Consider the following 25,050-nt stretch of genomic DNA (forward strand, 5'->3'; position numbering starts at 1 on the left):
AGAATATTTCGTAGATTTTGCGAGCACACTTACTTATGCTTACATCTCATTGTCCAAAACATAGTCAAACGGCTACATATAGCTTTCATGCAGGTTGGAATATTTTTATTCCAAGTGGCTTTGTGCCAGCTATAATTAGGGTTTAGTTACAAGAGAAGAGTTCAGTAGCTGTTGAGGAAGAAGTAACAATCTGCCTGAGTAGGAAACTGAAACATCGTAGCAGGTGTGAAGGGCTACAATAAGGTAAGCAATTGCCTTTGAACAGTTAGGCTGCCATTACTTTGTAAGAGAGGAAAAAATTGTTTTTCGTTCTACCCTCCTAGGTTCTCTGCCTGAGACTTTGTAAATTCGACTGACAAAACAGATTGAAAAGAGAAAAGCAAACAGTTTACTAATGTGTGCAGCGCACCCCAGCTGGGAGGAAGCCCATGATAAATAACTCAAAGGTGAGTTAGAGCTTAGATTTATATAGCATCTTAACAAAAGAGCAATAAATTTGTAGAGAAATGACAAGATAAAGGAAAAGGATGTTGAGTTTCTAGGGCTGCAAATTTTGGGCAGGCAAATACCTGAAAGAAGCTAGTGGAGAAGGTTTGTGTAGGTCCGTCTTTTTTTTTTTTTTTTTTTTTTTTTTTTGAGACAGTCTCACTCCCTCACCAGGCGCCAGGCTGGAGCGCAGTGGCGCGACCTCGGCTCACCGCAACCTCCGCCTCCCGGGTTCAAGCAATTCTCCTGCCTCAGCCTCCCGAGTAGCTGGGACTACAGTCGCGCGCCACCACGCCCAGCTAATTTTTTTGTATTTTTAGTAGAGACGGGGTTTCGCCATGTTGGCCAGGATGGTCTCCATCTTTTCACCTCATGATCCGCCCGCCTTGGCCTCCCAAAGTGCTGGGATTACAGGCGTGAGCCGCCGCGCCCAGCCATCTGTCTTGACACTGACTTCTTCATGGCCCTGAGGCTCCCTCGGGAGAAGGGATTTACAGCAGTCCTCATTTCTCAGAAGTTTCTGCTTATAGTCATCTAAGAGAAACTCCAGGAAGGCTTTTTTTTCTGTTTCCATTGCATCTCGTTTACCTGCAGTTCAAAATAATCCTTATGCCAAAGACGCGTATTTTGAGGTTACTTATTTTGGTCCCCTACAGCTTAGAGTATTTGTCATTCATTAGCTCTGATTTTGCCACAGTGCAGGTCCATCTAAACTCATAATTGAAGCTTATTCAACAGTGTTTCATGCACGATTTGATTTTTAAAAATTCTTTTTAAAATGTATATTCTCATGGAATCTCCCTTAAGGCTACTTTTCTGACCCAGGCTGTTTTGGTGAGGCATTCAAGAAACATCAACCCAATGTGTAAAAATGAATTAGAAGAGCAATTTAAATCTTTTCTAAATTCTCTTGATAAAGACCAAAGGGAATCCATTCATGACACTATGTAGAACTTCTTAAAGTAGTCTTTCCCTAATTCTGTTAAAATCTAACACACACTGCAATGCGTGTGTCCCTTTTATAAAACTCCCCACAACTCTTCCCCCTGATTGGGCATTGCTGACTTTTGCATTTCTACTCCTCCTTCCTCACCTCCCGAGCTCTCCCTTTCATTACTGTCTGCCCATTTCTTTGTGTTTTGTTATTGTTGTTGTTGTTGTTGTTTTGAAACAGGTTCTTGCTTTGTTGCGTAGGCTGGAATGCAGTGGTGCAAGTACAGCTCACTGCAGCCTTGATCTCCTGGACTCAGGTGATCCTCCTGTCTTAGCCTCCTAAGTTGCTAGGACTACAGGCATGTGCCACCATGTCTATCTAATATATATATATATATATATATATATATATATATATTTTTTTTTTTTTTTTTAGAGATGATGCCTTGCTATGTTGCCCAGGCTGGTCCTGAGCTCCTGGGCTCAAGCCATCCACCTCCCTTGGCCTCCCAAAGTGTTGGGATTGCAGGCATGAGCCACTACGCTTACCTTGCCTATTCCATCGTGAAAAAATGAAACCAATCTGAGAACAATGGTTTCATCTGAGCTATTTCCCCCGTTCTCCAGGAAACAGTCTGGCATAGATCCAATTATTCTTAATGTTCAAGGGAATAGAAGAGCCTGAAAATGGTCATTTATTAATTTACCTAATGTTGGATATACATAGTAAAATATAAAAGCCTATATAATCTATATTTACCCATCAGGAGCTCCAGGAGGACCTTGTCCTGCAGCCAAGGTAAAGCCCTGAAGAACATGCAGACTTGGAAGGGGAGCAGAGTGAGGCAGGAAGGTGGTGAAGGGGGAGACATTGGGGAGAGGAGGAGGGAGGCAGAGGGAAGAGGAGAAACCCCTCTCCCAGCACCGACCTCACAAGTGCTTCAGCGTCTCTATCTCTCTCGGATTCACTGTGTCAGCATTTTCTTTGTCTTTTTGACTCCGTCTCTGTCTGTCTCTGATGTTCTTGCTTGGCCTTAGGGAAGGGAGGGTTAGGGAGGGAGGAGCAGGGTTGGGGTGGAGCAGGGGTGGGGGGGGCAATGGCAGTGCCAGGTGGAGACTTGTCTTCAGAGTCCCCAGACAACCCTTCTAAAATGTCTCTGTCTCTCTGCATCCATCTCTGATTCTGTCTCTCCCTCAGGACCCACCATGTTACTCCTCTCTCTCTCTCTCTCTCTCTCTTTCTCTCTCTCTCTCTCTCGCTCTCTCTCTCGATCACTCTCTGTTTCTCTCTTTAATCTGTAATTCTAAAATCCGAGCACCTTTGAGGCAAAGTTTTCTTCTAACTCATTTAACAGAAAAAACCCGACCCAAACTGTGATAATATGTATTGTCTCTATATAGGCACTTAGTGTGAATATTTTAATATTTTATGAAGAAATATTAGTAAGACAATAGTATAAGCAATATGGTTTCTAAAGTCCTAATAGTTCTCAATCTGAAGTAAGCCATTAAGATGAAGAATTACTTGCAATTATTTCCTGTAATACATGTTCTGTTTTATCTCTATATTTACGTAGGGGTAAACTAGATTTTCTTTCCTTTTTAAAATAATTTATTGTATAAACATTCTGTATATAAATCTATAAAAGATACTGAAGAACATGCATTCCTCAATAAGTAAAACATGGGGTATGTTAAGAAAAATTATTCAAAGCTTAGAACTAGCAAAAAGACATCATTGGAGTAAATGCTCAATAGATCCCTGGGCATTTTCTAGCAGACCCTCTGGAGATGATCGATTCACAGGAATATGTGACTCTGATGGACTTTATATTAATTAGGCTGTTTTAGAACTCTTTAAGAGGCTAATTTGCAGAAAAGTGATAGGAAGGCAAATGATTCTCATCTGAGAACAATGAAAATGATTCCTGATTATGGTAGAGCAAATACATTTTGTCCATCTTGTTTTAATTACTTTCCACCAGGTAGAAAGCCAATTGCAAATATTATAGTTTGTTACTCTGTAGGATATTAATCAGTTTTGTATCTATTAGAAAGGTCACTTCAGAATGCTTTTGACTGACTGACTATATGCATTCCTATTCCTCAAATTCTTCCTTGAACCCGTTGTAGTATCTGGATGGTTCCTCACTAATTAATGAGTTGAATTAAACCTTTGATACATATTTATCTTATATTTACATAAGTGTAATATTCTTAACTTTTTGAAAATTGTATCTTAGAGGATGCTTACACTGCAAGAATCTGCATATTATTTGAGAAAAGATAAGACAAAAATTATAAGGCAGCATACAATAAATGACAAGTGATCATATGGATTTTGGGGACTGTGGTAGAGTTTCTGGATGACTTTTATTTATTTCTACATTACTTTTATTCATTTAACAGACAATTGCTTTGCAATATGAAGCACCGCGGAAGAGAATACAAGTACAATTCAGACACAAACCCTGTCCTGGAGTTAGCAGTTTCATGTGGGAATATAGGGAAGGAAAAAAACACCTTTTTGCTACTGTATTATATTCAATGGCTGGGACCTGCAAATTAGACTAAGACAGATTAACAGGATAGAAAATTCTATTTATACATGCAATATGAGTACATGTGGGAAAACTCAGTGGTAAGTAATTTAAAAAGTTGGTTAGAATTGGGGACTTATACATCCTCTTAATAGGTGGAGGTGGGGAGAAGAAAGGCGCTTATAAGAAAATAGATTACTGGCTAGGTGCGGTGCTCATGCCTATAATCCCAGTACTTTGGGGGGCCGAAATGGGTGTATCATTTGAGGGCAGGAGTTCAAGACCAGGTTGGCCAAAATGGTGAAACCCCGTTTCTACTAAAAACACAAAAATTAACCAGGTGTGGTAGCACATGCCTGTAATCCCAGCTACTTGGGAGGCTGAGGTACAAGAATTGCCTGAACTTGGGAGGCAGAGGTTGCAATGAGCCAACATTGTACCAAGACACCATCTTAAACAAAAAAGAAAACAGATTGCTTTTCAGAAAGATAGGGTATTCAGGGCAAAAGTAGGAAATAAGAAAGTTTGTGATAATGTTTGTATACCTGAGTGGTCTTTCTGTCTCCTTCAAGGCCATGACATTTCCCTGGAGATGGAATTTGAAATATGTTTTACTCATGCTCTCCCTTCCAGGATAGATCTGCCCTGAAAAGGAATTAGTTTATGGCCACCTTATCTCCAAGGCTGCCGCCCTTAGTCAGATAAGAGAACCCCAAAAAAGCTTTGTTCCTTTCCATATCACTGAATCTCAAATACCTTTAGCTTAAAATAATCTTTATGCCAAAGTGGCACATTTGGGGATGACATATCCTGATTCCTTTCAGGAGAAAGACATATATTAATCATTAAAAAATAGTAATAATGGATGCAGAAGGGAGGAACGTTTGCAACCTTGCTGTGTCCTAAATGCTTTATTATTTTGTTAAAACCTGAAATTTTGTAGGAATTTTACCCCAGTTTCATAATTAGAACACAGAGAACCAAACAAGTGTTACCATAGTCATGAGCAAGATGAAATGGGAGCCCCCAAAGCAATTTTACATGCCTTAATTCCTGAGACCAAAGCATTCCCCTCACCTCTCTCTTTATTCATTTGATTAACTCTGGACTCAGACAAAATCCTGTCCCAGGAAGAGCCACCAAGTAGGAAGCCTGGTACAGGCCCGGCCAGCAAGGACAACGTGTCACTGCAGGACTTTGGAGCTCTCAGGTTTGGAGTCAATTAAGACCAGCTCTTTGGTGGGAAGTCATAGATCTGGAGGCACAGAGGCAGGTAAGGTTAGTTCACTTCCTTGTGCTTTCTATCTTTGCTGCTGCTTACAGTCTTAGGATATCTGATATTCAGGAAAGGAGGATGAGGTAACATTCAAAGTTGGGTCTTATCTGAGAAAGTAGCAGGGATTGACAGCCCCTTCTCTTCCCCCAGTGTTAGCCAGAGTTACAGAAGGTGGACTGTAAACACTGGCAAATATTGACAGAAGTCAAGGTCATGGCAAGACCATTTGGCCCACGTCTGCTTGGGAAGGATAAACCTGCGGTTCAAAAAGACTGGTCAACTGGATTTGCATTCCCAGCAACCAGGACATTTCTGAAACTGAGTTTTAAAACTGACAGCTCTTTTGCCATCCCTTTGTATTTTCGCAGTCTCTCCCTGTGCCAGCTTTCTTACAGCTGTTCAGATTTCCTGTTGTAATATTTTTTTTTTCTTTTTCTCTGGTGGTGGGGGGAATCAATATTACCTCTCCTTTAGAAAGGAGGTGGTTGGGCTGGTCTTAAGCGTGTTAGAAGATCTTTTTTGATTCAAACCAGGTCTCTGGGCTGGGTGAATTCCAGCCTGGGGCGAGGACTTTGATCACCAGATGTTTTATTGGTGTGCATGCTGTCTTGTGGTTGTGTGGCTGGTTTCTGCTTCAAATGGTGCGTATGCTTTCCTTCAAATCAGCTTACTAGGCATTTGGTGTCAGTTTGTGAGGTTATGAGAAACTCTGTCTAGAGCTTTAAGGAAGTTTGTGTTTATGATATTTATTTCTACTTTTGAAAAATCTCACATTATCCTAATGTTCTGTACTCAGTAGGAGCTTAGTATACATTTGATGATGATCCTGCTCTCTGAAGTGGGTGGTTACTGCTTACTTTCCTTTTCTGTTCTGGGAGCAAAAAGAGTACTAATTTCAAAATCCTGTGAGGTCTTACTTGTTATAAACTCCAGGACCACCATTTGAGGACGGAACCATTTGTTTAGAAGTGGACAACTTGTGGCTGAATTTGAGTAAAATTCCTGTAATTCTTTTGGAAATAAAACTTTGGAAATCCTCTGGAAGGGAGGGACATGGACATACATGGACATGGAAGACTATAAGAATCAGAATCGATAATCCAGCAAAAAGAGACGAGGATGGGGAAATCTAATAAGGGTTCCCTGACAGCACATGATATGGCAAATGAATCTGTTTTCTTTTTTCTTCCAGCTGAGCACTGTCCAGAACTTCCTCCAGTGGACAATAGCATATTTGTTGCAAAGGAGGTGGATGGACAGATTCTGGGGACTTACATTTGTATCAAGGGCTACCACCTGGTAGGAAAGAAGACCCTTTTTTGCAATGCCTCTAAGGAGTGGGATAACACCACTACTGAGTGCTGCTGTAAGTTAGATCTTTCTACATCTTTGCCTGTGTTGATATTCTGTTTTACTCCTTCACATCCTACTTCTTGTAGGCCGTGGTAAAACTTTATGAGAAAACAAAAATCCTCAATTTCTAGGAGCCCTCTTTTAAAGCACTCCAGTGGAGGATCATCTCTTGGAAGCTCCATGATCAGATCTTGATCAGTATCAATTTAGTTGAATTAATAGGATCAATTCACCCTATGGGAAATAAAGAAATTTCTTCCAGATACTAGTACTATTTTTTTTTGCTGTAATTTCTTTAACCCAATATTGCTTTAAAAATGTTTATGTTATGAAAAATTTTAAATGTATACAAAAGACAGAAGAGTCAAATTAACTCATATAGACTCATCACATAATTTCATCAATTGTCCACACCTGACTAATCTTGTTTCGTGTATATCCTCACTTTATTATTTTGAAGGAAGTACATTGTATCATTTTATTTCCCCATCAAATTTTGAACTGGGAATAGTTTATATTCTGTTTACAAATGTGATAACTGAGATCCAACTGACTTGCTCAAGGTCACAAAACTCATTTCTGGTATCCTCTGTGGAGATGGGGAAGAATTCATCCATATTTCATTTATTACTACTGTTTTTTAAAGAATAGTTGTATTAGTTCTCTTGCATACCCAGAGTAGAGCACACCAATATTATTATCCTTCATTCATATAACCAAACTCATGTCCCTGAGCATTCTCTCCTGTTTTTTTTCCACTCCATGGGAAAAAGCATAACAAAATAAAAAATAGCAAGTGTACATTTGGGTGGATGAAAGGAAAGGAAAGACTTACCTCAAACATAGGCTCAATAATTTTGAGCCATGCTTAATGTAACAGTACAACAACATGCTATTGGTAATTTTCAGTTATGGACTTAATTACTTTCAGTTCCCAGGTCATGCTGTTCTTGTGCATGACAAAGATCTTTTTGGCTGTACTTAAGTCATCCCCTCTTTCTTCATTCTGTATTGATATGGTAGTACCATGTACCTCACCAAATTCAAAATGTACAGTACTAGCTCTAATTTGCTGTTTTCTCACTGAAGACTGAGGAGGTCTGGCCTTTGCTGTGTTGGGCTTTAGCCTTGCCCTTTCAGATTATTGCTTATTTTCTTCTTCAGTGGGCCACTGTCCTGACCCTGTGCTGGTGAATGGCGAAGTCTGTTCTTCAGGGCCTGTGGATGTAAGTGACAAAATCACGTTTAAGTGCAGTGATCATTATATCCTCAAGGGCAGCAATTGGAGCCAGTGTCTAGAGGACCACACCTGGGCACCTCCCTTTCCCATCTGCAAAAGTAGTAAGTATAAGAGAAATCATCAAGAATCCCCAAAATACTGCTTAGTAGTGTAAACTTAGACGTTTGCCACATCCCTGGGATGCTTGTTCCTTTTATTCATAGTAGGGACGGGCTTAAGATCTAGCAGACAGCCGTGAAACAAGGGGAGCTCACAGAACCTTTACTCACAGGTGTAAATCTCACCCCAGGAGATACATTCCAATGCAATGAATGGCATCCAAAGCACACCTTTTTTTTCTCAAGTAGGGGTCCTGTCCTACTAGGTCTAATATAGGGTAGTTTGGTGCACTGGCTATTTTATTTTTTAATTTCGAAACAGTGATTTAAAGTCTTTGTTTGAAAAGTAAACAGAAAACAAGGGGAAAAGACCATAACTCATCTGTTGCAAAAGTATCTACAAGAAGCTAAAGACCATCTTTCTATCACTACAATTCATATCTCTCAGAGTTAGTAAGTAGGGTGTGTTTATTGCATGACATTTTCTTATATTTATACAGACATTTAAAACAAACACACACAAATAAAATGTGTAAATTAAATAAGCATTAAAAAGCTATTTTGCATGTATGTACCTATAGAAATGGGACTTGCTATACATATTTTTAAATTGCTTTTTTTTTGTGTAACAATATACATGGCAATCTTCCCAGATCAGTCCATATAGCTCTATTACCCAATATCTAATAAGTGCATATGTGTATGTCATAATTTATTACACATCTCTCATATTATTTTCATATTTTTGCTATTAGGAACAATGCTGAAATGAATATTTTATATACACATATCCTCGTGTCTACATTATTATTTCTATGAGATAGATTCCTAATATGATTGCTGGATCTCAGGATGCCATTATTTGCAGAACATACTTTAAATATCCAAGAAATTCTACTAAAATATTTAATACATACTTGGATACAAAATAAATATTGAAAAAAAAATCAATGTTTTTACTTTCTATTGATAATTATTAGTTGAATTTGAAATGTAAAAATAATCCTCTTCACAAAATCGATATGAAAGTTTACTGAAAAATATGAACCAAGACTTGAATGAAAGAAAGACATGGCATGATCCTGGGTGAGCAGACTTAGTATTACAATGCAAAGCCTACCAGAAGCTTAATTTCAAAAAATAAGAAAAAGTTAATTAAAAAGATCTCACTTAGTAGGGTACACATCTAACACTGTAAATATTTTTGGGAAAAAGATGAATGATGGATCAAAGGGAAGGGAATACTTGCTATATTAGATAATAATAAAATAGACTACAAAGTTACTATGAGCCCAATAGCATTAAAATAGCAAACTGGAGGTATTACAAATTATATGGCATTAAAATAGCAAAGTGTAGGTACAGATAAGTAGAACATATTAAGTCAGGAGGAAAAGTCTATTCAGTGGTAATGGAATAATTATCTATTTGGAAGAAGATGCAGTTAGGGCTGTAGCTCATACCATATTCACAATACATTACAGATGGATTTTAAACATATAGCTATAAAAAGCAATATTATTAAATCACTAAAAGGAAACATGAGATGACATATTTATTATGTTGGGATGGGGAAAGCCTTCCTAAGCAGTAACATAAAACTCAGAAGTCATAAAGGAAGAAAGGGGCAGATTTAATTAAGTTTTTAAAAGGAAACTTCTACATACTAAAAGACATCATAAAAGTTAAAAGATAACAGACTTGAAGAAAGTATTTGTAACATATTTGATGGTTAAAGAGTGTGTTTTTAGTACGCAAAGGTCTCCTAGAGATCAGTAAGGAACAAACAGCCAATAGAAAACAAGCAAAGTTGTGTAAGGACAGGCAATTCCAAAATAATGGCCCTAAACAGTACGTCTGTTTCCCAATTATGTGAAAGGATATTGAACATACTAATGATTATATAACTAGAAATTAAAATTTGATATACATCTTTTACTGATCAGATTAGCAAAAAATGAAAAGATGAATCTAATTTAGGATCTGAGGAAATAGCCATTTACATCAGTGAGAATATAAAGTGCTATCACTATTTGGATGTATTTTGGCAGTAGCCACTAAAATAATAAAAGCCAGCCATGGTAGTGCATGCCTGTAGTCCCCACTATTTGGGAGGCAGGAGGATAGCTTGAGTTCAGAAATTTGAGGCCAGACTAGACAACATAGTGAGGCCTGTCTCTAAAAATAATAAAAAATAAAAATGAAATGATAAAGACAGACAGTTTAAGAGCAAAAACTATATATGCTCTTACATGAAAGAATTTGGGGTTATTTAAAACATACATACAGTTAAATTACATGCATGTAATATTTTATATCATTAGCTTGACACAAGTTTAAGGCAGTTCCTTTTCTTCCAAATGTTTTCTGTTTTACTCTCTTTTAATTCAGTCATTTCTATTCTAGCTCTTAACCACAGGATCCCTGTCTTTTTATGTCTCTTCATTTTCCAAATCTAGGATGAGCTCCCTAGGTTTCTGAACAAAGCACATTCTTTCTGTTTAGATCCAAGATCCACATCATCTCCTTCAGTCCAAAATTGTACTCACAAAAGCTCCCAGAACTTTGGTGGACTGTAATCCCCAAAACAACTCATGGAATTTCTTCTTGCTTTCCTCTATTCATCCCTTGAGCTCAGTCTTTGAGCTTTAAAAAATTAGTGTATTAAGTGCATAAGTAATATTAATCCATCTTTGTTGTAGAAAAATATAGAAAATAAATGATCAAACTAATTACCTACAAGCCTACCATCTAAGGATAAGGGCATTGGTTTTTGGCATATAACTTTCCATACCTTTTTTTCCTCTGCTTATGTTTGTGTAACCGTGATTTACAAAAATAATATTACATATGCTCTTTCATGATTTCCCATTTTTACTCAACCATTTGTTTAGAAGACCTTTATGTTTCAGGTCTTCTAAACAAATGGTCGAGTAACATACACCTACAAAATCATTATTAGCCACTATTCTTGATTGACATGTTTAGTGTCCTGTGGTCTCAGAGCTGACTGGGACCTTAGAGATGATATTATTTAACCTGCTTATCTGATAATATTAGGAAGGAATCCAAGAGGAGCAAAATGGCTTCCTTAGTGCTACATAGCTAGTGGAAGAGCCAGAATCAAAACTCACCAACTCCTAACACGTCATCCAACTTTCTTTCCACATTTCCACAGACTCATCCTCTTCCCTTTCAGCCACGTTCTCCTCTATTTCCTTTTTCTTTTGAGACAGAGTTTTGCTCTGTTGCCCAGGCTGGGCAACAGATTGTGCTGTGGCACAATCTCGGCTCACTGCAACCTCCACCTCCCAGGTTCAAGCAATTCTTGTGCCTCAGCCTCCCAAGTAGCTGGGATTACAGGAACGCAACCATGCCTGGCTAATTTTTGTATTTTTAGTAGAAACTGGGTTTTGCCATGTTGACCAGCCTGGTCTCTAACTCCTGGCCTCAAGCTATCCCCCTGCCTCTGCCTCCCAAAGTGCTGGGATTACAGGTGTGAGCCACTGCTCGTGCCTTCTCCCCTTTTTCTGATACTCTCCTTGTTATAGTTTGGCTGTGTATTCCTGCTCAAATCTCATATTGAATTGTAATCGCCAGTGTTGGAGGTGGGGTTTGATGGGAGGTGACTGGATCATGGGGGTGGATTTCTCATGAATGGTCTAGCATCGTCCCCCTACGTACTGTCCTCGTGATAGTAAGTTCTCATGAGATCTGATTGTTTAAAAATGTGTAGCACCTCCTCCCTCTCTCTTGTTCCTGCTCCTGTTATGTGAGATGCCTCTCTTCCCCTTCCCCTTCTTCCATAATTGTAAGTTTCCTGAGGCCTCCCCATAAGTTAAGCAGGTGCCAGCACCATGCTTTCTGTACAGCCTGTGGAACTGTGAGCCAATTAAATTTCTTTTCTTTATAAATTACTCAGTCTCAATTATTTGTTTGTTGCAATGTGAGATGGACTAATACACTCTTATCCACAAGGGACGTGAGTTTCCATTTGAACTCATACACTTATTTCCTCTCTCAGGGAGTTATTTCTTCAGCCCTCACCTATGGCTCAATTTTTCTTTTCAGGTACATTAACGCTTAGCATCACTACCACTTAAAATTTCTTTCCTTCAGCTCCTGCTAGTCAGAGGATTTAGAAGTAAAACTAGGAATTTACTTCTAAATCCGTCGTAACTCAGAAGATGAGCTGGGGGAAGGCTCTTTCCCATGGACAAATATGATTTAAAAGAGAAGGAAATAGAGAACACGTCCCCAGATCTCACAGGTGCCGCTCTGAGGACGTCAGGTGCTGGCATAAACAGCTGCACGTAGGGGTGCTGTTCACTGAGTATGCCTGGCCCTCACAACTGTCACTTCTATACTCCTTTCTCTCAGGGGACTGCGGCCCTCCTGGGAATCCAGCTCATGGCTATTTTGAAGGGAATAATTTCACCTTAGGATCCACCATTAGTTATCACTGTGAAGACAGGTAAGTGAACACAGCCTGTCAAGTGCCAGATCTTGCTCCTTGCAGCATTGTTTTTGAGAATAACCCAGTCTGTGTCTACCTGGCTGTCTAATTTCCTACTGCTGCAGGATTCTGAGCTCATTCTGATTTTAAGAGCTGTTTTGGCCCTCTGCGCACTCTCCCCAATCCCTAGAAGAGAGATTGATCCTACTAAAGTATCTTACTTACCCTATTGCAAGTATCTCTTTTTTCTCTCTGTCAAGACAAGATAAATTATTTTAAATGTATAGGTTTGGCTGGGCATGGTGGCTCACACCTATAATCCTAGCACTTTGGGAGGCCAAGGTAGGTGGATTGCTTGAGGTCAGGAGTTTGAGACCAGCCTGGCCAACATAGCAAAACCCTTGTCTCTACTAAAAATACAGAAATTAGCTGGGTGTGGTGGCACATGGTTGTAATTCCAGCTATTTGGGAGGCTGAGGCATGAGAATTGCTTGCACCGGGGAGGCAGAGGTTGTAGTGAGCCTAGATGGCGCCATTGCACTTCATTCTGGGCGTAAAAGTGAGACTGTCTAAAAAAAAATTAAAAATAAATTAAATATGTGAGTTTGTTGTTGTTGTTTTTGGGGCAGTATCTCCCTCTGTCCCCAGACTGGAGTGCAGTGGCGTGCTCATAACTCACTGCAACCTCTGCCTCCTAGGCTCACATGATCCTCCCACCCCAGCCTCTCTAATAGCTTAGACTACAGGCGTGGGCCACCACGTTTGGCTAATTTTTTAAAGTTTTGTAGAGACAGGATCTCCCTGTGTTGCCCAGGCTGGTCTTGAACTCCTGAGCTCAAGTGATCCTCCCACCTTGGTCTCTCAAAATACTGGAATTAAAAACATGAATCTCCCCACCTGGCCTAAAATGTATGTTTTTCTTAAAAAAAAAAATAATAATCAAAGAATAAAAATACTAGTAACAAATACAGAAGTGCAGAAATATAAAGGCTTAGTATACAGACAGACCCTTAAAACCTCCTAATTAACTCAGAGTCAAGTGGCCTCCTTGGCACTTCAACGGACTTTGCAGGCAACACTCCCGATTTTCTGATTAAAAGCTATTGCTCCTTTTTAGCCCCTTTGCTAAGATGTATTTGAAAGGTGTTTCTCATTTTCTACTCTTTTTTAGAGCTTAGATTCCAGATGCCTTTTTAGGCTATTGAATGATAAAGCGCTTCTCTTACTCTCCCCACACAAAACCTGTGTGGGTAAGCACCTGATTCAGAATTTCTCACTTCTTTATGTTTTATGGGTTGACTCATCACTTGGGTCCTTCCCACCTCCAGGAGAATGGTTTCACTTTTAACAGCTTTGTAATACCGAGATAACTTAAGCATGCATTGAGGATCAAGGGCAGGGAGGTGGATTCCATCACAGCGTGAAATACTGAAATGCAACTACACAAAACCAGTCTCTGTTACCCAATTCAGGAGGTGGAAAAGCTAAGCCTTGTTCTAATTTCTGTTTAGATACTACTTAGTGGGCACACAGGAGCAGCAGTGCATTGATGGGGAGTGGAGCAGTGTACCTCAAGTCTGCAAGCTGATCCAGGAAGCTCCCAAACCAGAATATGAGAAGGCACTTGTAAGTAGGGGGCTCGTGTTTGTGTTGTTCACAGCTGGATCTCCAGGGCCTGGCATTACTCCTGGCAGATGCTCAGTATATATCTGCTCAATCTGGGATATTTTGTTTATGAATGTGTTGGCCTTGGCCTGGCTATAGAAGGGGCTCATAAACTATTAACTCATATTTTTATAAATGGAAGTTGGAGTTCCCATTCACCACCACCATCGCAAATGCCTCATGAGACCCTGTTGGTAGGAGGTGTTGTCTCATGTGCCTTATAAGCAGTGGTCCCCAACCTTTTTGGCACCAGGGATGGGTTTCATGGAAGACAATTTTCCCATGGATGGGGGTGGAGAGAGTGGGGATGGTTTGGGGATGATTCAGTTGCGTTACATTTATTGTGCACTTTATTTCCATTATTATTACGTTGTAATATATAATAAAGTGATTATACAACTCACCATAATGTAGAATCAGTGAGAGCCCTGAGCTTGTTTTCCTGCAACTAGATGGTCCTATCTGGTTGGGAGTGATGGGAGACAGTGACAGATCATCAGGCATTAGATTCTCATCTGGGAGTGAACGGAGACAGTGACAGATCATCAGGCATTAGATTCTCATCTAGGAGTGAACGGAGGCAGTGACAGATCATCAGGCATTAGATTCTCATCTGGGAGTAGTGGGAGACAGTGACAGATTATCAGGTATTAGATTCTCATAAGGAGCAGGCAACCTAGATCCTTCACATGGGCAGTTCACATAGGGTTCACACTCTTATGAGAATCTAATGCCACCGCTGATCTGACAGGAGGTGGAGCTCAGGCAGCAATGCAAGCGATGCAGAGTGGCTATAATTATAAAGAAGCTTTGCTTGCCTGCCCACCACTCACTTTCTCCTGTGTGGGCCAGTTCCTAATACGCCATGGACAAGGTACTGATTTGTGGCCCTGGGGTTGGAGATCCCTGTTATAGAGCGAGGCACATAAGCACAATGTGTAAGAATGGGAAAAGTCTCTAAAATTCTTCTAGGCTCCAAAAACAAACAAACAAACAAACAAAAACAACACTGAGCAGATCCATTTTCATTGAGACTCTTAGTTCATCTTTATTACTGGGATAATATTAATAAGTATATTTAAGCCAGAAAATATAAATGATTCACCACGTTGAAAACACAAATCTTTGCTTAAGCTAGCCTGGTTCTGAGCTCCCATTGAGAGAGCTAACTGCTGCTCACTGGATTCAGAGTATATAGCTGTATCTCAGTCCTTCCCTTGTAACTTGTAGAACATTTTCTTTCTTCAGCTTGTCTTTCAGGAGAGTAAGGACCTCTGCAAAGCCATAGAGAACTTTATACAACAATTAAGTGAAAATGACATAAAAATGGAGGAGCTAAAATATTCTCTGGAGCTGAAGAAAACTGAGTTGAAGGCAAAATTGTTTAAAACTGCAGCTGAGAAGATGTAATAGAAATAAACCTATGAATAAATTTTCCTCTTGGTTCTGAAATTGGTTTCAGATATGCCTCTTATTGGGCTGAAATTGCCAACTGCAGTTGTGTAATGCACTGTGTGTGTGTGTGTTGTTCTCAGAATGTGAAAAGGCCAAATTTAGTGGTTGTCTAAGACCAGAATTAGCAACATGTTATTGGAGAATGATGGGCTTAATTTCCAGTCTGTAAGGAGTATGGGGAAACTCTGATCTCAGCTGAGAGCATGCCTCGTATTTTAACATGAGACTTGAACTACAAAACCAAAACTGGCCGAGGCAGGTGGATCACTTGAGGTCGGGAAATAGTGACCAGCCTGACCAACATGGAGAAACCCCATCTCTACTAAAAATATAAAAAATTAGCCAGGTGTGGTGGCTCATGACTGTAATTCCAGTTGCTTGGGAGGCTGAGACAGGAGAATTGCTTGAATCTGGGAGGCAGATATTGTGGTGAGCCAAGATTGCACCATTGCACTCCAGCCTGGGCAACAAGAGAGAAACTTCGTCTCAAAAACAAAACAAAAACAAAAAACAAAGAAATCAAAACTGATTGAAACTCATGAAGCAAAAATTAACCTCCCATTTTGGAAAAGATGCTTAGAATAGTTACATCCTCAAAAATGACCCATTGGAACAGAAGCAGAGTTAGGACCCAAACTCTCCTCCAAGTCTTGCCCATCTGGTTTATCAAAGCAGATTTCCAAATTTTCTGCAGGAAAATGGCTTACTGCCTTTTGAATGAAACCTAGTCCTGCATGGTAGATTTGAGATGGTGCAACACAAGTGAACATATTTCTTCTCTTTTTAGAAACAAAATTTTTAAGTTAGTTTTTATTTTCAATTCTCCTTTTTCACAGGGTAGAAGAAATAAGAATCCTATGGCTTTCTATCAAGATGTCATACAGAGCTGGCATGACAAGCTTCTCCCATCTCTTATTCTGACTGCTACCTGAAACACATAGGATATCTGGATAAAATACAACCAAAATACATAAGCCAGCTTGAAATAATGGAAAATCGCTAGGTATAGTTAGAAAGGGGAATAAGAGATGGACTCTTGAGTACCCTGTGTCTACTAATAGACACAAGATGTGTACACACATAGCATTACTTTATAGTGGATAGAATGAACTAAACACTTTTCAGACAACAGTGGGCTATGAGAGCTCAGATGAGAGGAGGTTCACTTCTGTCTGGGAGGAGGAGGCAGGAATATTGTCAAGGAAGATGTCATAGTTATTTGGGCCTTCAAAACTGAGTGAGAATTAGAGACAAAGATTAGGGAGCACATTCCAGGTGGAAAGAATATTCGAGAAATGGAGTGAGACAATAATACGATTTTTAACCAAGTAAATTTATTCCTAGGAATAATCTAACTGGAGCAAAATGATTTGAAATTAAAGCTACTTCTTACATATATGTCTATCTGGGAGGACCCTATGAGCATTTGAAATGTCCACTCTTAGGAAAATTTTTAGAAAGTTATGGTACTTCAAATGTAATACAGACTTACACAGTGATAATTATGAGGAAATAGAAAATCTTAAAGATATAATCTTAAGCAAAAATAGAATATTTAATAACAAGGGCTTATGACTGCATATATGCAAAACCTTTATTCTTGTGGGAAAGGGCTTGACAATGATAGGTGTAGATAAAAACAGTTGTCTTAGAGTGGTGTAATTATAGGTGTTTATTCTCTTACAGCTTTTTAATGTTGTAAAATGAATTTCAAATAATAATACATTTAGAAGGTACGACACAGAGGCAGAAAAAATGGCATATGTTTAGGAACTTTCACATAGCCTGGACTGGCCTAGATGAGGCATAGAAAGTGGTGAGAGAAGGCGGCTGGAAAGAGAAGTCAAAGTCAGCTTATGGAGGGATCTGAATGACATGCTGGAGAATATCCACTTGTCTTTGGTAGGCAGAGAATATATACTTCCTTGTGGCAGGCAGACCCTGGAGACACGGAAGCCTTTCAAACAAGGAAGTAATAGGGATAGCACATAAATATTTCTCTCGCAATGTTGGTTGTAGTATTGGTTGATGAGGGAAAAGAACTAAGACAGAGAAGCCAATGAAAGGGCACCTACAATAGTCCATACAGGAGGCGCTTTCAACCCGAACCGGTTTGACAGCAGCAGAAATGAAAACGCAGCAGAGACATGAGAGACATTGCAAAACTTGTATCGAAACAACCTGTCAACAATTGAATACTGAAGCGTGAGGGAAATGAGGAGTTACAAAGTGAATCTGAAATTTTATTCCTGAGAACCAGAGGCCAAAAACAAGTTGGGGTCAGAAAGTGAAGCTTGTTAGTAGGAAATGAGAAATTCCTCTTTGGATATGCTGAGGGTGACGTGATTGCAAGATGTCCAGTGGGCAATAAAAAAAAAAAAAAAGCAGAAAGCAGGTCTTGAGTTTGGGAGAGTAATCAGAAATAAAAATATAGTGCCAGCTAGTCTTCTTACTGGTAACAGTTCAAGCTGTGACAGAAAGCAAGATCATTAAAATTACAAAGGGATTTTTTTAAAAAGAGGAGCCTGAGATATATCTATATTTAGGAATGAAGAGGAGGAAGAGGAGGTAACAATAACTAAGAAAGAGAAATTAGTTAAGGGAATCAGGAAAGTTTAGTGCCATGGAAGCCAAAGGACGAGAGAGTTTCAAAAAGGAAATGGTCAGCAGTGACAAAGGCTGCAGACAGATCATAAAGAAATAATTAAAGATATTTTGGACTTGGACCTAAGGGCATGCCTCAGAGAGACCTGTCAGCAGAAGAGTGGGTAGAAGCCAGATGGGAAAGCAACAGGCAGAGTGATGAATGAGAAAGAATAGGCAGATGGAATAGGCTACACCTTTGAGAAGTTCAGCATCATGCTAAAGAAGAAAGATGGAATTTGAGGTACTGGCAAAATTGAAGCAACATTTCAGGATGAGAGATGCATTGAAAATGAGGCAGGCAAAGAAGAAACAATTCTCCTCTGAAGGAGGAGTGAATAGGAGGAAAAATTTGACGTCGATGAAGCTAAGGTAGAATGATTTTTAGTAAAGTAGGAGGTAAGAGCATCTGCTGAGAGGGAATGTGACAATTTGGTGACCTGGAGAGAAAAATCTGCAAGAATCACTGTGGAAAGTAAATTAAAGACTTCAATACATTGGGAAACGTTACTTTAAAGAAATACCAGCTTCCAATTTAGCTCTTAAGACTGTGCAATCTGGAATCCTCCTCTGTTCATTCTCATCAAATCAGTGTCTCACCTTGGTGACTAGCAAATGGTTTCTTTACATCAAATGTCCTTACCGCTTTTATCTAATAATTTCTACCTTTTATTCAAATCTCACATCTTCTGTAACACCTTCCTTGATTAACTCAATCTGTTGTAGTTTAGCTCCTTTTCTGAAACTCTTCTGGGACTTTTAGTATTTATTACAGAAAAAAATGAAGTTCTCGGAAAGAATGGTCTTTTAACAGCAATCTTCTGAGCACACAAATCTTAAGCTTGAGGATTAGTAGCTTAATTGGACAATGTCAGTGCTAGTGGTTTTTTTAGATCTATGTGATAAGAAACATGGCCAATCCTTCATTGTGTTCTTCTGAGCAACACTGGACAAATCAACTTCCGGAGGCCCTCTGGTGCCTGACATGCAGTAGCAGTTAAAATTTGCTGAACTCTGAATATGTTCTAGATAACTCAGCACATAGTGGAAACCCAATACATGTTTGATAAATTCCCCACCTTTTGTAATTCCTTGGGGTGGGATAGAGATGAGCTCTGGGCAAGAACATCGGCTCCCAAACTCCAGGAAAGCAGACCTAGTGTCACTGAAAGTGGATCATGTTTGCGGAGCCTGTATGAACCTCGCAGTATCTAAGGTTTCCAGGCAAAGCTGGATTGTGTCTTGCATAACTCTCGCATGTTTATGAAAAGAAAAACGAATTCTGGCTTCAATTTTAAATTACCTTTCCACTTAGGGGAAATGGTTGGCAGAAGAGAAAGTAAACGATTGCAACATGTTATGAAGAATGAGGACTGGTGAAGAGGAAGGAGCTTAGGTAAACAGTCCTGCTTTATTTCTGTGTTAATCATTCATTGGACCCGTCAAAAGTTTCTCCCCATCTGTTTCCACCTAGCCATCCCTGACCAGCCAACTGCATGGCTGAAATTCAGGGACTTTTTGGTGGAGCAATTGCCAGTCAATTTCAGGGCATGATAAACTCTGATCTGGGAAGGAACCAGGACTGCATAGACCAAGGCAGTTTTCTTCTTTGAGAAACTATCCAAGATATCATCATAGAATCTTGTGCTCTTCCTCAACTACCAAAGGTCGGTGGACTACTAAACCCTTCAGGGACCTTGGGGGAAAGGTTGGTGGTTTGGCCCTTTAAGGAGTGCAGGATTAGTAGAATAAAACGGACAAAAACTTGGAGGTGTTTTCGCAGAAATCTTTTCAGAAGCACTGTATTACGGGGATGTATGACTTGAAAAGTACTTTAAACCCCATCTGAGCCTCAATTTTTAAAAATTATAAATGGAGGAATAATATTGCATTCTAATAAAATAAGCTAAAGAAGAGGTGTAAGGTGTTGCTCTTGTTACTGTTTCTAAAAGACAGGTGTGTTGGTTTGTTGATCTTTCACCATCTTCCCACATCAGGGAGTTGAGGCAAGGGGTCAACCAGACTTTCCAAAGGGTTCACAGGAAGCCTGCTTTTCATAGTCTACATTCTGAAAACTGGGCTTTTTTTTTTTTTTTTTTTTTTTTGACGGAGTTTCGCTCTTGTTACCCAGGCTGGAGTGCAATGGCGCGATCTCAGCTCACCGCAACCTCCGCCTCCTGAGTTCAGGCAATTTTTTTTTTTTTTTAGATTTGATTAACCACTCCAAATCTCCTCCACCATTGACAGGAAAGACTTTCAGATTTGGTAATAAGGAGGACACTGGCCAGCCTCCAGTTGGTCTCTGAAGCTATCAGTCTTAGTCATCCTTACCTTCTTTACTTTTTTAATTTCATGATGCTGATAACCCTTGCTTCTCGAAATTCTCTTCTTTCTTGGTTGGGCAGGATACAGTACTATTCTGGTCCTCATTTTAATTCTTCAACCGTTGTCTCTTTGCTGATTCCTATTCTGTCTCTAAATGTGGTAGCAACAAGAGAATAAAGAGTAGACCACAGAAGAGGCGGAAGCATCAAAGAAAGTTGGTATTAAGCTTCGAGATACATTTGAATGTCGTATAAGCATAGAATAAAGGAGCTGATAGAAAAATAAAGAGATTCTAGGAAGGGGGGGGAAAGTGTGGAAGCAAGTTCTTTCTGGAGTTTGTAAGTGATATGATTGAGAGCCCAGGTATAAGGAAGAAGACACTGAGCCCAAGGTTGGGAAAAATATTATCCTTTCACAAGATATTTCATTTTAAAAGGGGAAAGTTAGACAAAATAAATGTCTTAACTTAAAAAGTAACTTCTTATGGAAGGGGAAGTTTGAGGACTAAAGATTTTTCCAGTGTCTCTCAAATTGTACTGCATTGCTAAATGCTGATAGTATTTTTCACAAGGGACCCGCCATGCTGACTGAAGTTCTTGAGTTGGTTCCATTTCTGTAGGAATTTAAAAGATGATGTCCTTGAAGTATGAGAGTGTTTGCTGGAGTAGTCTCAGCTTTTAAGTGAGCAGTTACAGAATTGCAGAATTTGTTCATCTAGGTTTAATGTCATCATTTTAGAGATGGAGGAAACTGATATCCAAGAAGCTGATATAGCTTCTTCAAGATCACAGATTTAGACTGTGGTATTGCTGAAACTCAAACTTCGGTTTTCTCAACTCACAAGTTCCAGCCTCCATTCCCACACTCTGTGGCCAGCTGGTTTCTGCTGAGAGACCACCAGGGGTACTTATGGTGAATTGCAAATGCCGCAATTGGAGGGGAGTTAGGATGCATCCTGTTGGTTTGTTAGGGAAGTCTGGTCACTGTATTATCTCTCTTCAAAACTGGCAAAGCATTTCACACACATTATTTCATTTGGTCATCAGTGAGGCAGTCATTCTCCCTCTAAAGATAAAATTAAATTGAGTTTCATTCATTTTAGATTTATTGGATAACTACTAGAGACCAATTAATACCAGGTTAGAGATGGAAAGTTGAATAAATACCTTCCATCTCTTGAAGGAATTCACAATGTGTTTTGGGAGGCAAAAGGAAATAGATAGTTATGATACAAAGCAAAGTTACAATTAAGGTATTAGTCAAGTATTGGAAGAACAGAAAACACTGGCATTTCACATTTCATGATGAAGTCAGGCAATGCTTCACCAAGGAGGTGACATTTAATTTGAATAGTGAATAAAGGAATTGTAAGTTGGAGGTAAGAGTGTTCATGCATGGGAGGCATTATCTGTAAATGCTTGCAGGTGTTTTTTTTTTTTTTAAATCTTGGCTGTGTGTGGTGGCTCATGCCTATAATTTCAGCACTTTGGGAGGCTGAGGTGGGAGGTTCACTTGAGGCCAGGAGTTCAAGACCAGCTTGGGCAACATAGTGAGACCCCCGTCTTTACAAAAAATTAAAAGATTAGCTGGATATGGTGGCATGCTCCTATGGTCCCAGCTACTGGGAAGGTTGAGGTGGGAGTATTCCTCGAGCCCAGGAGGTTGAGTCTGTAGTGAGCCATGATTACACCACTGCACTCCAGCCTTGGTGACAGAGTGAGACTGTCTAAAAAAAAAAAAAAAAAAAATCCAGAATGTCTTTGGGGAAGGGTAAGTGCCTTCTTGAGATGGAAGCACGGTGTCCTTAGTGAGAAATGATGGGAAAATTGGGACAGATATGGGAATCTATGGAAACTGAGAATCATGAAAGTTTTTAAGCAGAGTAACATGTAAACTGCTTTTTAGGGGCATAATGGCATCAACACGGAAGCTGTCTTATAAAATGTTTGAAGGCTTTTGCAGTGGTCTAGGGTGAGGGGAAGGGAATTATAAGAACCTAAGGCTGGACTGTGAAAGTGGAATGTAGGAGAGAGTGGCAGATTCTGGTGCTGCTGCTATAACCAACTTGATGGGACTTGACTCTGAATAGGGCAGGAAGGTGAGACAGAGGAGGCAAGAATGACTTGGATTTCTAATCTGGGAGGCTGGGTAGAGATTTTTACCTTCACTGAGAGAGAAAGCACAGATGTCAAACAGTGTTGGAGGAAGATAGCGAGTTTAGTTTGAAATATGTTAAAAACAAAGTGCCTGGGAAATATAAATGAAGTGATTGGAAATACTGATTTGAACCTTGGGAATTTTAACTTAAATTAGAAATTTTTTTTTTTTTTTTTTTGCTTAAATGAGAAATCTGACAGAGTCAAAAGTTTTAGTTTACTTTCAAGTTTGCAGGTAAAGAGGAAAGTGTAATAATTATTTCTGGATTTGGCAAGGAAAATTCACAAGCACTTACAACTTTCAGCAAACAAAAATGTTAATTTAAATATTATCCCAGAAAAAAAAATTCACTGAGATAACAAGTCAGAATTACGCTTTTCTAAGGTTAAAAGTTACTTTCATGTGGCAACCATCTCCAAAATCCAGGAATGACTCCTTCGTTAGAAAAAACATTTGCAAGGTCAGTTTTGTCACGCAGATTATCATGTGCTTTTTTGCAGCTGCAGAGGAAGATAAAAGAGTTCCTCCTTATTTTGCAGAGTTTTTTTTTCACTGCCTTTAGAAAGACCTAACTCGAGCACCAGAATTTAACTAGTTAGCAACCAGAGTAGAGAAGACAAACCTGAATAACTCAAAACTTACACGGAGGAAGGAATCGGACAGAATAAAATAATTATTAACAATTGAATTTATGGAGCATGGAAGTTTTTGCATGTACCAGAGACAATTAGGCCCAGAGGTCTGTGGATGATTCATGTACGATGATTAAAGTCATGGACATGGATGAATTCCTTCCAGGAAGACAGTTGAGGGCAAGGGAAGACAGAGCTCCAGGACAACCCAGGGCGCCAGCATCCCTCTGCTCTGCGTGACACATTGGATCTCACTGTACCAAAGGCCACAGTGGAGACCAGACCCAGGGCTTCCAGCCGGAAGTTCAGTGGATGTTCCTCTGCACTAGGTTGTAATTAAGGTCCCCTGGTGATGCAACCATTATAGCAATTTTAAACCATTATGACGACAATGTTTTGACATGTACGAGTTTGGCTTCTGACAGAGTGACATTCCAGTGCCAATTCTATCAAACTCTTCCCTAACGTTTCTTCTGAATGTTTACTACATGCTATCCACACACCACACCAAGCCCCTCTCAGCAATTCTGAGGTACAATTACAGTTATCCTTCTTATTTACAAAAAAGGAAACTGAGGCTTAGAGGAGCTGAGTGTTTTGCCCATAGGACCCAGTTCCCATGTGGTAGAACCAGGATTCCAACTCACAGTCTGGGTGTGACTTCAGAGCCCATGCCCAAGGTCTTGACCACACTGTCCTCCTCTCCCCCCAGCTCTGTGGCCATGGCCTAGGTGTGAGGCTGAAGTAAAGGGAGTGAAATAACTTTCTCATCACAGTGTAGGATCTGCATATGTCTGTATCTTCTGTCATAGGAGTAGAACCAGTTTCTGCTTACTCCTTCCCTCCTTCACTGTCCTCCCTTGACTAGTCGATGATATGATGACTTCAGGTTAGGAATGGAAGAGCCTAGTATAAAATTGCTTAGGCTAGTTTTCATTAAAATACAGATGTGTGCCTTGCTTTAAAATCAGGTAAAATCAGTCCTCAACAAAGCATACACTATGAGGGGAGACATGGATATGGCACAGTATTACATTTCTTTGGAACACAGTTTAACACTAGGAGCTTTTGAATTTAAATTCAGCACACTTATTTGAGCACTTTAACTTCCTGAGGCACAGTGGCAGGCACTATTGTGGGGTAGAAAAAAATGGGAGCATACTCTGTAATTTCAAGGATTGTGTTGTTTAGTGGTGAAGACAGACTTCAGACATGAGTTACAAACCAAGTCAGAATCAGAGTTATAAATACTAAATTGTATTTGGTACGTGGAGGCTTGCCCGGATAGGTGGGAATGCTGGAGAAGGGGCTGGCAGCATGACTAGGAGTTAAAGAGGTAAAAGACGGTGGGTAGATGACGTGGACAGGAATGGGAGGTAGGAAACTAGTGGGAATTGTAAGGAATTCTGGTTGTCCAGGACAGCTGGAGCTGAAGGATCAGTTCATAAAAATCAATTTGTTAAATTTATCAAAGTATTAATTTACCTAACATTGTTTTAAGAAATATGCATCTTGGAGCCTGGGCATGGTGGCTCACACTTGTAATTCCAGCACTTTGGGGGATGACCTGAGGTCAGGAGTTCAAGACCAGCCTGGCTAATATGGCGAAACCCTGACTCTACTAAAAATACAAAAATTAGCCAGGCGCAGTGGCACATGCCTGTAATCCCAGCTACTCGGGAGTCTGAGGTAGTAGAATCACTTGAGCCCGGCAGGCAGAGGTTGCATGAGCTGAGACTGTGCCATTGCACTCCAGCCTGGGCGACAGAGTGAGACTCTGTCTCAAAAAAA

At 39.8% G+C, this 25,050-nt stretch overlaps 2 protein-coding genes across 4 annotated transcripts in view; both read left to right on the forward strand.

The window, feature by feature from the left end:
* The first annotated feature begins 5,458 nt into the window (after positions 1-5,458).
* On the forward strand, positions 5,459-15,499 carry C4BPB (complement component 4 binding protein beta). 2 transcript variants are annotated; one of them, XM_017525514.2, is made up of 6 exons: positions 5,459-5,876; positions 6,431-6,601; positions 7,753-7,929; positions 12,307-12,400; positions 13,894-14,008; positions 15,296-15,499. In XM_017525514.2, the coding sequence occupies exons 1-6, from the start codon at positions 5,819-5,821 to the stop codon at positions 15,455-15,457; spliced, it is 777 nt and encodes a 258-aa protein (XP_017381003.1). In that variant the 5' UTR covers positions 5,459-5,818; the 3' UTR covers positions 15,458-15,499. The 2 variants fall into 2 exon arrangements, with proteins under 2 accessions (XP_017381003.1, XP_017381002.1); XM_017525513.2 differs by having other exon boundaries at positions 5,460-5,876; positions 6,428-6,601.
* Positions 15,500-19,371: 3,872 nt separating this feature from the next.
* C4BPA (complement component 4 binding protein alpha) overlaps positions 19,372-25,050 on the forward strand; it is a 39,030-nt gene continuing 33,351 nt past the window's right edge. Inside the window, exon 1 of one of the 2 annotated variants that reach the window (XM_017525516.2) lies at positions 19,372-19,812. The gene's annotated coding sequence lies outside the window, so the exon portion shown is untranslated. The remainder of the gene's footprint in view (positions 19,813-25,050) is intronic. The other variant, XM_017525515.2, reaches the window with a different exon arrangement.

Source organism: Cebus imitator, unplaced genomic scaffold (assembly GCF_001604975.1).
Source record: "Cebus imitator isolate Cc_AM_T3 unplaced genomic scaffold, Cebus_imitator-1.0 Scaffold38, whole genome shotgun sequence".
In the NCBI taxonomy this organism is placed as follows: domain Eukaryota; kingdom Metazoa; phylum Chordata; class Mammalia; order Primates; family Cebidae; genus Cebus; species Cebus imitator.

Bases quoted from the DNA above. Each gene is read 5' to 3' on its own strand.
- C4BPB (XM_017525513.2), top strand. From the start codon at position 5,819: ATGTTTTATTGGTGTGCATGCTGTCTTGTGGTTGTGTGGCTGGTTTCT. The intron at 5,877-6,427 runs GTGCGTATGCTT...TTTTTCTTCCAG, and splicing joins GCTGGTTTCTGCTTCAAATG to CTGAGCACTGTCCAGAACTT. The intron at 7,930-12,306 runs GTAAGTATAAGA...CCTTTCTCTCAG, and splicing joins CTTTCCCATCTGCAAAAGTA to GGGACTGCGGCCCTCCTGGG.